Source organism: Alligator mississippiensis, chromosome 14 (genome assembly GCF_030867095.1).
Source record: "Alligator mississippiensis isolate rAllMis1 chromosome 14, rAllMis1, whole genome shotgun sequence".
NCBI lineage: Eukaryota > Metazoa > Chordata > Crocodylia > Alligatoridae > Alligator > Alligator mississippiensis.
The window spans coordinates 40,130,453-40,143,846 of NC_081837.1; the positions used below are offsets into that span (position 1 = coordinate 40,130,453).

At 43.6% G+C, this 13,394-nt stretch overlaps 1 protein-coding gene and 1 long non-coding RNA gene across 2 annotated transcripts in view; one reads left to right on the forward strand and one right to left on the reverse strand.

Moving 5' to 3' along the window:
- Positions 1–13,394, forward strand: part of MDM4 (MDM4 regulator of p53) — a 33,044-nt gene that overhangs the window by 174 nt on the left and 19,476 nt on the right. The window contains exon 2 of the mRNA XM_006273883.4: positions 9,845–9,949. Coding sequence (XP_006273945.2) covers positions 9,878–9,949 — 72 coding nt within the window. The 5' untranslated portion in view covers positions 9,845–9,877. The remainder of the gene's footprint in view (positions 1–9,844; positions 9,950–13,394) is intronic.
- On the reverse strand, positions 1,324–11,658 carry LOC109280574 (uncharacterized). Its single transcript, XR_002086949.2, has 2 exons — positions 11,451–11,658; positions 1,324–1,831 (listed from the first exon to the last, which is right to left on the reverse strand). It is a non-coding gene; the product is annotated as an uncharacterized LOC109280574 (long non-coding RNA).

Below are 13,394 nucleotides of genomic sequence, written 5' to 3' on the forward strand. Positions count from 1 at the left end.
AGCACTGGGTCCGTGCGGGCGGGCGGGCGGGGAGTACAAGAGACGGAACCGCCGCGGGACAGAGAGCTCCGCGCGGAGCTGGCCCGGGCTCGCGATCCGCGCACGCGGCGTCTCGCGATAGCTAGGCCCCTCTCTCCTTCTCTAGATTGTACACACACACACGTGCGTGTGCATGTCCGGGGGTGTGCGTGCATGTGTGCGTGCGTGCATGCGTGCAGGTATGCGCACTTGCGTGTGTGCATAATATATAGGAAGTGCGTGCATGCATGCAGGTGCGCGCACACTCATTTCATACTTCTGTATCCTTCCTGCTGTCAGCACAGTCATTTCAGAAAGGAAGCAGTAGCATGTCTGGGCTGCCACGGTTTCCCCTCCCGCAGCCCCTCGGCGCGCTTCTCCGGCCGGGCTGGAAGCTGCGGTCGACTCTGCAACCCGAGGCCTTGCCATGAAAGCGGTGGTGGCGGTGACGGTGTCTTCCTGGGTTTCCCCCTCCCCCAGCTCTCTGGTTAGATTAGTTTTCGGATATGTTTTGGGGTGTACTTCACAGTCATCTGGCAGCACATGGTGTTCAGCTAGCGGACAGGTACGGTGCCTGTCCCATTAATAAAAGATGATGCGTTGACAAGTGTTTCATATGCCTGTACTCTTGTTTTGGAGAGCACATTTTTTCCTCTTTCTTTACGCTTTTTGTGCGCTTACTTGAGAGTTTAAAACGCTACTTGGTGCCTTGGACTGCACTGAGAGGAGCCTGCGACTGCCTCTTAGGAGGGAGCATTAGGATAGGAGGCGCGTGGGTCCGTACGTCATCTGCGGCACCAATAGTCTGACGCCAGAAGCCAGCGCGCCCGCCCAGGACCAAATGCTGGCTGAGCCCCGGCTGGAGTAGCAGCTCCCGTGTTCGGGAGCAACAGAAGAGTGCGGGTCCAAACATTTTTATTAGAAGAAGCGCACTCCTCGGCATAGCGTGATCTCATTTTCCAGAGATTCACTTACTTCCCCAAAGTGGTTGGCATGGGTAAACTGGTGCCAACTTGGCAAGAAGCTGTGTTGCGCATTGAGGTTAGTTAAAACAGAACTGGAAAAGACTGCTTTGCAGATATCCAGATAATTGTGCTTCAGGCTGATGAAGCAGAGATCAAATTTAAAACTTGAACCCTGCGTCTTCTTCAGGGAAGGGTTAGGGACACGTTGCTAGGAAGTAAGGAATGCTGTTGTGTTGTACGGATTTCGGGGGTCTGAGGGCAAGCTGTTCCTAGTTAAGGGCTTTGTTTTTTGGTCCAAGCATCTCTGTTCTGGAATTGGTTAACGTGCTAAATCTTACTGCCTGTGCAGCTCTGCCAGGGATAGCATCTCCCCAGTTGCTAATGCAGTTTTCAGGTGACAGCTGGCATTTAAGCCATTCTTGTGCAGACCTGCTCAGTAGCTGAGTAACAGCTGTACTAGAGCGGTCAGCATTGAAGCTGCATTGTGGAAATTTTTAGTAGAAATTGTGTTGACAGCCCGATTGCAGCACCATTTTTCGGAAATCTGTTAAAGGTAGTGTATTTGGGCTTGGTAGGTGGGATGTACTGGTGAATGTGCTTGGGGGTTTATTGATAAACTGCATTACTGTTCCAGAGTCTGGACAAAAAGCCCTTAGTAATGGGGCGTGCAGATTCTCATCCTTATGCAAGCGGTAGTCATGCCTACAGCAGAACAGGCTTTCTTGTACTGCTCTGTATCGCTGCTGCCAGGATGTGTGTCATTCTCCGTCTCAGGTTCCTTTAGATCTGTGGTTTTAAATGTGTGGTCTGGCAGACCTCCAGGGGTCCATAGAACATGTCTAAGGGATCTGCAAAAGATGACAGTGAGAAATCACAAGCATGTGAATACCCACGCTTGCAATTCAGAGGGGTTCGTCCGTAGCTCCATGCAAATTTGTTAGGGGTCTGCAAATGAAAGAGGTTGAAAACCACTGCTTTAGCTTATACATTAAATACTCTGGCACTGCACCGGAGGGGGACACTATGAAACCACCGTAACAAAAGCTATACAACCCAAGAAAAGTAGGTTGTCACCTATGAAAGCTCATGCGACTCTGAACAAGTTGGTGCCACCTCGTCTTGCCTTCTGCCCAACTTAAGGCTAACATAGCCAACAGCCTCTCTAAACCCAAAACAACTATTGTCATTCAGTCACCTTACTCCACAAGAACCCCTTAACTGATGAAGACAGACTTGTTAAGAAAAAACAAATCTAGATATCTTTTACTGCAGGTCTCATCATTCTTTCCCTGAAGAAATGCTCCAAATGCTTTAGAGCCAATTGTCAGGGAAACAAGTGGCAAAGAGAAATTGAGTCCTGTAGCAAAAGCAGAAGAAAGCTTGCTTATGATTTTTAAGAAACAGGAAAAACAGGCCTAGAATCTAAAAGCAAACAAATATTATGCATGCCAGCCAAAAACAGCCAGCTAAAGACAGGCTGGTTGTGAAAGTGAAACTTGGATACTCTTGATAAGTCTTGTTTGCTGTCCTTACAAAGGGAGGCAGTGTTTAGTGTGCAAAGCACACAACTGCCCATTGCTCTGTTCCTTGTTCTGCCACTGAGTAGCTGATTGGCAAGAGCCTCAGCATAAGTTTCTACAAAACATTTTTCTCTCTTGGTAAATTGCCTTGTTGTTGGAAGTGGGGGTGCAGCAGGGACTAGTGGATAAGACACTGGGCGGTGGCTTTTTTTTCCTAGCTCAGGCACTGATCTGCTGTGCCTGCTGGCTTTGGGCGAGGCACTTCCCCTTCTGTACAACCTTATCTGGGTTGCAGCCAATTCAGGGTAGGGACTAGATTTCATTCTTTCTATGCCTTGCATCCTTTTATTTGGGGCTGCCGGACACTACACGGACAGTTCCTCTGAATCATAAGGAACTGGATGCCTCTGCCCATACAAAAGCCCCTCAATCAATATCAGCTTTTGTAATAGGTGTTGTAAGATAAAAGGTATCCTTCCCTGGCCTCCAAAATGCTGGAAGCTGTCAGGGGCTTGGGTCAGAGGTTGGGTTAGTTTATAAAAGGCCAAGAGCAGGGCCTCTTTCTGCCATTGTGAAACAGGCTACCTGGTAGATGATCAACCTGTGAGTTGACCCCCTATGGCATTGCTTATATTCTTATTTGTGCTCGGTTTATATTAAAACAGAGCTTCCCTTCCCCACAAACTTGTTTGGGATATCTGCCCCTTCACAGCTTCTGCTGATGATGAAGCAACCCCTTTGCTGATGCTGTGCAGCTGTGATTTAGTTAGGGTAGATTTGCACCATTGTAGCTTGAGATTTCCAGCCCTATCCCTACTCTGACATTTGCACACAATATATCACTCTAAGATGAACATACCTTTACAGTGTTCTGCAGCAGGAGTAAAGCCAAGAAGTTCAAAGGGTCTTAAATATCTTTACTTCTTATTTAGCAGCTCTTAGACCCTTTTATCTTGGTTTGCCCAAATCTTTCCCTAAAAGTCAGGTGAGATCCCAAGTGCCAATTCAGATTCAGCTACTGTACAGTAAGAAATAAGATTGAATTTCTTCAGTGGAAAGAAATTGGTCGATAGACACAAGAGAAAGCAGGTGTTTTTCTGATGCTAATCTAACAGCTGACAAGTTGGGTGGAGGCATTACTAGTGTAGTGTGGTATTGGATTATGGAACAGGTTTATCCAGAGAGGTGAAGGACTGTCCACCTTCGGAGGTTTTCAGGGCCCAGCTAGACAAAGCCTTGGCTGGGATGATCTAGTCCTGCTTGGAGCAGGGGTTTGGACTACATGCAACCTCCTGAAGTCCCTTCCAACCTGAACTTGCTATGATTTCTGTGGTACCCTGTTTTGTGTTTTCCCCTCCCTTTAACAGTTAGAATCCAAAAATCAATTCTGTTGTGGAAGGAAAGTTTCTGAAATAAAAAAAAAAAAAAAAAATCCAGTAAATTGTAAGGAGTAGTTTATCAGTAGAAGCTCACCTTATGCAGTGCATGCCTTTGAAAAGGAAAAGCCCATTAAGATGGGCCCATTGCAAATAAGTTTGTCTGCACCAGGATTCTAGACACATCAGCTGTGACAAATACACTGCCATCAATGGTTGATTTAAGGAGGTTTACAGAGCAATTTGCCAATGATCCATTTTTTTTTCTTTTTAAATTGAAGCAATCAATTTAAAACTAGAAATGGATTTCCACCCCCCCCCTTTAAATTGGTTTTGCAATAAAAGAATGTTGCATACTTTTTTTGCAAGTGTTAATTGTTAACATTTATCTCTCAAAGTTTGGCTTGTTTTTGTTTCATTATTGGCAGTTCTTTGAGTATCTCCAAAGACTGAATGAACGCTCCTATAACATGGCAGATATATCACAAGTGAAAAATAAAACTTCTGCAAATGAAGTTGGACCCATTAAAATGGATTTTTTAAATGGAGGTTCTGAATTTTCCACGCTACAATTTGCAAAATAGATTTTTTTTTTTTGAAGCACATAAAATAAGTCTTCAATGTAGTACCGCCACCTTTATTGCGGTAGGCAATACAAGGCTTCTGTGCACTACAAATGTTGCTCTGCAATTGTACACTGTTCTTGGGGGAATATCAAGCCAGCATTAGTGTGCAACTCTAAGCGAGAACAGAAGAGCAAAAATTAACCAACCTGAAGGCAAGCAAGATTAAAAAAAAAATAAAATAAAATAAAAAAAAAAAATGCAAATGGTCAGTTTACCATTGTATAATGGAAAACACTGGATGCTCTTTATCAAATGGGGTCAGATGTAGCAGGACAGCTTCCCCCTCCCCCCCCCTCCTCTTCCAACACCAAAGACTTGGTAGCATTTTCTCCAAGCATCTTAGGACTTCTGCATGCAAGTCAGCTAAGCAGAAGCTGTACGCAACAAGAGTCTTGTCTACATCCAGTTAGGGGACCAGGGTAACATGCATTGTCCTGCAGGCTCTGTAGTGTTCATATGTTCCTGAACCAACAAAATGCTACAGCCAGCATCAAAATGCTGAGAGCAGGCAGGCATTTCATTTCCAGAGTGTGATAGTCTTTGCTTCTACAGGTCCCATTGATCTCTGGCAGGAGACAACATAGGATGCATCAGTAAGAGCCTTGACACCCATCTGCTTCTCCTGTAAGAGGGGGTTGCCCGTGTAGCTATATCAGCAACACCGTCTACATGTAGATAAGTGGACTGCATGCCCCCCACTGCCCGCTCTTCTGTTTGCAGCCCTGAGCTCTGGGATAATGGTGGAAGGTACTTAGTGCTGGAGGAGGAAGTAGGAGTTGGGAGTTACCTGGCTGGCATGTGATCAGGCATAAATAGATGGGTACACTTTTGGGAATATCTCCCATTCATCCTGCATCGCTTCTGACGAAGTGCAGAGGCATGTAGGGACTTGCACTGATGGAGTTGAATAGGATTGGCCCCCCACCTTGATTGCTGTACTGGAGTTACTGCTAACTAAACAAAAAACAACCCACACAGATAAAAGCTCCTAGCTGCTTTGCCTTTCCTAGGAGTTTACCTGTTCCAAGTAATGCTTGTTAAGAAGTTGAGGAAGAGAAAAAAAAAAAAAAGGGATGGAAAGAAACAATTTATTTGGAGATGGGGCCTGTTAAGCTTCATTAACAGGCCACGGAGCTGAACTGTCATGGAGTTTGCATTCCAAAAATTATCTTCCCTTGCAAACAGAAACCACATTCTTTAATGTGAAATACATTAAAGAGATTATCTATTTAAAATTGGAGTTTTAATCAGGTACTTAGTTTCACACTTAGCCATGGGGGGAGTTTTCTGCCTTCCCCCAGTAATGGCAGCTGGGCTTTGATCTATTGGGTCTGTAAAGCAAAAGAACTTGCTGCCTCACAAGGCTGGTATGTCACAAGAGATCCTGTCTTCTAGAAATGACCATATTAAGTGTTCAGAGCAGGAACTGTATTGAGGCTTCTAAGGGGGACATGAATCAGAACAGTCCAAAAATAACCATTTCTTTCCTCCTATGTGCTGTTTCAGATGATAGCTGTAGAGGGAAATCACTCTGAATCACTGATCCTTTGCATTGGGCAATTCAAAAAGGAAATGAGAAGTCTCGAGTTTAGGACCTTACAAGCATACTGATCTGACAGCTGTGCAGTGTAAATGGGCACACAGGACTTCCTACAGGGAGAAAAGATTGTTATGGGGGCAGCCCATAATCTTAGTTATGTCTACACTGAAAAGGCTGTCTCTGAAGTTTCCCACCGTCAGGGGTACAAATGCAGATGAGCCATCAGGCGTTGTCTGTGCTGGGGCAGAATATTTTAGCTCTATTAGCATTCCTAGTCTAAACTATCTTAAGGCCTGTCTGTGGAAGGGAGTTAACACAACATGAGCATCAGTGTAAATTTACAGTGCGCCAGCTATTCTGCTCTTAGTTGAAGTAATTGCCTTGCACTCTGCAAGTATGAGGGAGCTTCACAGTTGAAGCTTGTCCTACTGCACTGTAAATTCACTCCATAGATTATTTTAGGATAACTTTTCTGTGCAGCAAGCACTACAGGCTTGTCAGAGTGGAGTGAGCTTTCTGGCACGCAACAATGAAAGACTCAGTGGAAAATAGCTAACGCACTGTAAATTCATACCCAACCTTAGTGGGCAATAAATTCCCATGCAAACAAGCTCTTAAAATCTGCTTCCTAGAAGTACTGAGAGAGTTGGTTCTTAAGTCAGTTCTCCTACACCTGGTTTATCATTAAATCTTGAACCTTCCCTATTAAAAACAGCTTACAGCTAGTCTTTGCAAGAACACTTGGGAAGGCTTGAGACAAAAGCTGCAGTGGTAAGCTCACTCTCCTTCTGCCTGGGAGCCTACATGATGGTTTAATGTGTTAATGTCCCTGTTTTAATTAGTCTGAATTGCTCACATGGACAAGCCCTTAATCAAAGGGTTTAAGGTACAGATCTGATTCCAAACAACAGAGGACCTCTTCACAAGTCTATCCAAAAGTGAATTTATGTTGGGTGCAGACAGGCAGGAGGTGATCCACTGCTTTCTGTAACCAGGGTTACGCAACTAAAGACTGTTGAAATGATTAAATCCCAAGCTGTCCACACATCTTTAACATACCCTTGAGAGAGCTTGGAGACCTGCCCCTTTTCAGGACTGTAAAAAGAAAAAACACTGCTTTCCTCTGTTCTTAGTCTGCCTTCTTTCATACCAATCAATCAGACATTAACATCACAAGGTATTCTTTCCAGATACTCCCTCTTCTGAGGACTAGAAGAATAGTTAAGAGCAGGGAAGTCATCAGTAGTGACAGTGCTGCTGCCTGGAACAGCCACAGGGTTTTGAAGGAAATGTTAGCATCACTGAAGCCGTGAGTCAGATCTGACAAATCAAGAAATCTAGACATCACTTCAGAAGCCCAGAAACGGGCAACTACAGTATTGCCTGTGTGCAGCTGGAGGGACTTGCTGGAAGCTGCTGTTTGCAAGGACTTGCAGGTTCTTCCTAGCCAGAACTCAGGCCATCTGCTGAGACCAAAAATACCAATTAAACCTGAGGAGGAAAGGTGAGACCATGCCTTTAGATTAAGTAATGCTAGCAGGTTAATCTGTTGCTTGTCTAGGTACAGCATGTCAAAGAACATAGGGACTCTTTAGCATACACATGGCAAATATGGGCAGTGTATTGGTGAAAAGCAGCCTCAGATGCTGATGATTGAGATTTGTCCACCAGCAGGGTATAAACTTACTTGCAAACAAGAGACCAGCTCTGATAATGAATCAGCCTACATGGCGATTGCTTAATTCACATTAAATACCCATGTTTTGCTTCAACTGTTTTGTTGCATCTGATTTTCAGTAAGTTTTAATTCTGGGTTGCCTTACTTGAGAAACTTGGTTCATAAGAGCAAGATCAGAAATCCCTTCCACATGAGGGAGGTTAGTAGGTATTCCCCTTTAGAAGATGGGTAATTTGAGCAGAGTGTGAATCACCCAAGAAGATCACAGTGAGTCTGTCTCAGAGTATTTTCAGGGATCATTTTTGTAGTTTATTCCTGGAAAAGTACATCTAGAATTAACTGGTTTTTGCTCTTTCTGGGCATTTGGTTATGCTTGTTAGGCAGTGATCTGGTTATCCTACTATTGACTTACTCTTTCCAACTGTACAGTAATAAGGGAAAACTTCAGTGAATGCATCTATGCCATAGTCTGAGAAAATAGCAGTCATTTTAAGGCTTCTAATTGGAAAGCTGCTGAAGAGTTTTAAAACCTTCAGTTTTCAGTGATCTGCACTTGGCATCAGCAGCAGATGAAACAAGGACATCCATCCATTCCAGAGTCCACACAGTAGAGGCCATTTCATGGCTGCATCTGCTCCGGCAGTTGCAGGATCCAGGTTTCTCCACTGCTGGGTAGCAGCGAGGGAATTTGTAGTGTACAGATGGTCCACGTGTTTCTACAGTGGTCAAGTCTTAACACAGAATTCCCTAGTCCTGTTAAAAAATACTGGAAGCGAAATAAAGTGGCAAAGAGGATGCAGAGTCCTAGACCTGGCAAGATTATAGCAAGATTCAGTAATGTGGTTTGGTCATGCCTTAAGAAATGTGACCAGTGTTTAAATCATGAAGGCTAACTGCATTGTAACTGGGTCTGGGAACAGCTTGTTTCTGCTGGTGTAGGCAGGACTCCAGCTCAAGGGACTTGGACTTCATTAATGTACAAGGGCAAAAGAATAAGACAGAAGAGAGACCAAGGAGCATAAATATTCCAATACAGATCTGAGCAACTAATGCTGAACTGGCCATTGACTTGAAAATAAAAGCCTTTTACTTCTTGAAAAAGCATCCAGTTTGCAATAGCCTATTCCATATGCACTGACAGAGCTGCAGTATGGTGGTGAAGTCTGATTACAGCTTCATATGGAAAAATATCAGAGAGCTTTGAGCAGAGATTGAAACAGAGATAGCACCAGACAGATAACTTCAGGGACTGCCCTATTACTCCTCACTATGAAATTCCTGCTTTAGCATTCAGAGGCCTGCCGTATAATTTTTCCAAGCATCTGAAGGCACCAAAGAGTAGAATAATTTCTTCCCAATGACAGTGCAGCTGCAAGGCCGCTGCTCATACAGAGGAGATTTGGAATTTGGTGTGGTGTGAAATGAGGCTTCCAGTGATCTATGTGCTGGTTAACAAGTTTTCACCTCTTCCAGGAGCTGGCGTGATCATCAACAACCCACTGTCCTGTTCTTTTTCCATGGAAGAGATTGCTATTGTCTAAAGGAAATTCCATTGGGGTTAACCATGAGTCAATTCTTACAGTACAATCTGACTCATTAACTTCAGAGTTAGAAGCATTTGCCTCAGTATGTCACAGGGGACTAATGGCTCTCTGAGCTAGTTAGGATTCACAGCCTAGCATGGGAATACCTCAGCCTGGCATGCCTCTTTTCAAAACGATTTGCAAGGCTTTCTAGAGTAAAAAAGGGGCCAGATCAATTTGCACTGATGACCGAGTTGTCTAGTGAACAGCCTAGAAATTCTGTAAAAATCAAAATGTAAACAGTTCTTGGTCACTGAAGTGTTTTTCCCCAGCTGCTGTTAAACATCTGCTTCTCCAAGTGAATGAGCAGACAAGTGTAATTTATATGGAAAAGAATTGGCATTGGACTATGCAAGTTGTTCCCTAGCAGACAGGTGCCCGAGTAGGCACACATTTAGATTCTCTGTGTTCAAGATGAGCACTTGGGACTTATTTTTAAAAGCAACTTTAGCCACTTCCTCTTCTTAGAAGGTGTTGAAGTCAGCACCAGTTGCATCAGCCTAGACACTGAATTTTTTTTATTAATTTTTTTTTTTAGGTTTGTACCATTGACAGCTACTTCACTGCCACAATGTCTTCAACCTCAACACAATATCCAGCATTTGAAAATGCCAGCAGAATTGCACATGAACAGCCCCAACAGGTACTCTTCTTTCCTTAAAAATTAGTAGGACAAAAGAGCAAGCAGGTCAGCTTTGATTTCACGACATGTGGCCTTTTGTACTGCAGAGAATGAATAATCTCTCATCCAGTCGGCAGCTTGCGAACTTTAACAAGCAGTGCCACTTGGATGGATAGTAAGTCGGTAACAGACTGATATTTGAAGCAGTGGGAAAAGGTTATTTAAAATAGCCACATGTGAAAGTACCTAATCTTTTCATTCCCAGGGATCACATCCCATACTAAAGGGTTCATTTGAAAAATTCTGAACAGCATGGGATACGTCCACCAGACAGCTTCCCAGAAGAAACTCACTTCTGGAAAGTTTAGCTTACTTTATAGAGTCAGTAATTGCACCTTCTGTTTCCATTGGCATTTGCCCAAGGAACCAGTGAACACTCAGCACTCCCTTTTCAGCTTGTCCTGGGAATAAAGTGGTAATGAGTGCCAATATGTCATAGACTTTCATCCCTCCAAGGCCAGCATGGTAGTTCAGTAGCATGTGGAAATCTGGAGGACCAGCATTGAATCAACATGCTGGCTGCCAGTCAGAAAAACAACTGAAAATATGGGCTGTGGTTAAAAACATCCAGTTTAGAAATGAAGACAAGTGGGTTCTCTTGGACAAGAATGATGCCATATTGTTCAGGCTAATTTCACTGGGAAGATTGTATCTGTGTGTCGAGGGAGTGGGCAGAAGTGGAAATTAGCTTCTAAAGCAACTCACTCAGCTTAATTTATAAATTGTAAATTCCATCCCAGTGCCATGCAGAATTGATTAGCATGCTTATTTATTCAACTCACTCTGCTGAAAAGAGTTATAAATAAATAAGCAGACTTTGATGTCAGTACCAAAATATTTCCTGTCAACACAGCTATCCAGGGGAGACACAGAATAAGGAATGAGCCATGACTCCTCCCCACCCTACCCCCATTTGACTTCATTATGTTAGCTGAGGCTTAAACATTTCCAAGTTAACTTGGGCACCTCTTTTTTTTGGTTCTTGTTTTTAAAGAAACAGGCACAGATGGGCACTTGGGTAAGGAGCCATTTATAAACACCGAGCAACCAGCAGAGACTCCCTGTGCTGGAAGAAGAGTGACTGCACCCAAAAGCTTGCTAAGAACTTTTTTCCAGCTACTCAGTTGGTCTAATAAAAGATATCACATCTACACAAAGGACTTTGCCCATAATCCTTAATTTGAAGAAGTACACCTATTGGGTGTGGGCTAATATGAACTAAATGGTTAACACAGGGAAGTAGAGTTGTGGTTTGAGGTTGGAAATTCTTTGCTCTACTTGACATCTTGGTCTTCTAAAATTGCATCTAGCAGTGTGCGAGTAAGTTGGTTCAAAGCAAAGATGAATAGATTTTTTGAACCTGAGAAAAATACACAGAGGAGAACAAATCCCTGTTTGGGTATTGTCTGGGAACCCACTACCTGACTAATGGCTGGGTGACAAGTAGTAAAACTCCGCTTACCTCCAGCAGGAAAAAACAAAGGTGGTAGCAAGGCTTCCGAAGACATGCCATGGTTTATAGTGAAGCCTGGGATTCTGGGTAGCCTTGTCCTCCAGGGAAAGAGAAGCTTCTTGCAATTACATTTATAAAGTAAGATTGCTGTGGTACAGCTGAGTTCACTTAGTATTTGAGGGAAGCCATCAAGGGCCATTTTTAGCAGGAAGGGAACTCAGCTGCCTGCTCTTTATAAACACTAGAGCAACAGCAAGGAGCATTATATAAATGCACAGGGGAAATGTTTCTTGCCTCATGGTCAGTTGAAGCATCTTGCTGAGTGATGCCTTTAAAACCAATGAGTGATCTCTTCCCCAACCCTAATATGAAACAGAGCATGTGTGTAACAGGTGCAACCAATCTGTATCCTACCCTGCTACTTCCAGCTAAGAAGCATGATGCTATTAGCCTCATGAGGATGTAGCTGAGCCATTGGTTCTCTTCTCATATGAATCCTTTATTTTCTTTCAACATTAATACCAGCCTGACAGAATCAATGCTTCCAGCTTGCTTCTATGAGAAGAAACAAGCCAGGCTGGAAAAGGTGTATCTTGCCTGTCTTTTTCAGACCTTTTCATGTCTTATGAAGCCACTTCAGAAGTGACAGCTAAAATTGGCCTCAGCTTCTTATAAGCCTTCTATGAAACTGAAACTTGTAGCATCATTGTAGCCCTAATTGGGGTTTTGTTAATGAGTGGTAAGGAAGCTCTGACAGAGCTTGCATGCTAAGAGCCAGGGTCTGCCTGCAGATAGTGCTGAATTCTACACGAACGATTTTTTGATCTGAGATTCAGCGAAGCATTGTGTGTGTCCAAGTTCAGGAATTGACCCTGGACTCGATCAATATGCATTGAGAAAAATGCCACGGTGCCCTTGTATCTAGCCCTCACATAACGCCTCGTTTAAATCTATCACCTCTGGCTTCCTGGTATTAAGTTCTGAAGGATGCAGGAGGAGATCCAAGGGAAAGGTTTAGTGCAGCACATATTTGTTATACTAATAAAGCACCGTAACATTCAGCTTCCAGCCCGAGCATAATAAGAGTGGGGCATCTTGACATTTTTATGGAGAAAGGACATTGATTTGCACAGCAGCACTTCTGCCTGGGATTGTTCGTTACTTTTCTGTGGTGCATGTAGGTTAGCTGAAGTGGTATCAGGGCTGTTTTAGAACCGTCTGCTGCTCTCGTGTACCATTAACTATCTTAACTGCTTTTGACCATTGATTTTGTGTGTAGTGTGAGTAAAACTGGAATTATTGTGTTCTGCCTTCTCATGTGCGTGCCCATGATACATTATAGCCTGTGGAAGTTCAGCGGCTGCAAAGATTACAGGATCAGACCCTCAGCAACAGTTACTTACAGAAGAATGCTGATATGCTGCATTCTTGTGATACTGTCTCCATTCACAAATTGCTGTAGCCAAGCACCAGCTTGGTCTAATGGACTCCCATCTATTCATTCCATTCAGTGACCCAGATTCAGACTTGGCATAATTGAAGTTAATGACATAGCCACTCCATTATCACTTGAGACCTTACAACTAATGTGTGGAGTTATTCACCATCTAGGATTCCCCTCACCAAGGGTCTAATTCTGTAGTCCTTGCTCACATGAATAATTCTATTAAAGTTAATGGAGCAATATAGATGATTAAGGGCTCTAAGTTTGGATTTCCTAGTTTGGTGGCTGTGCTTAGTTTGTGCCGGATTCAGAATGGTAAAGCAGCTGCACAGACTGAGTTCAGCTCTTCTAACTAGTGAAGCATCCTGACTGAGTCTGCAGTCCTGCAATGAGATGTGCTGGGATGGCCCCATGTTGTTTGCTGTGGAGCCATCTGAACAGGGGTCTACTTGCGTGGAGCTGATAGATATGCTTGAGGCTATAGTCAGGATTTAGCTTCTCTTTAGGCA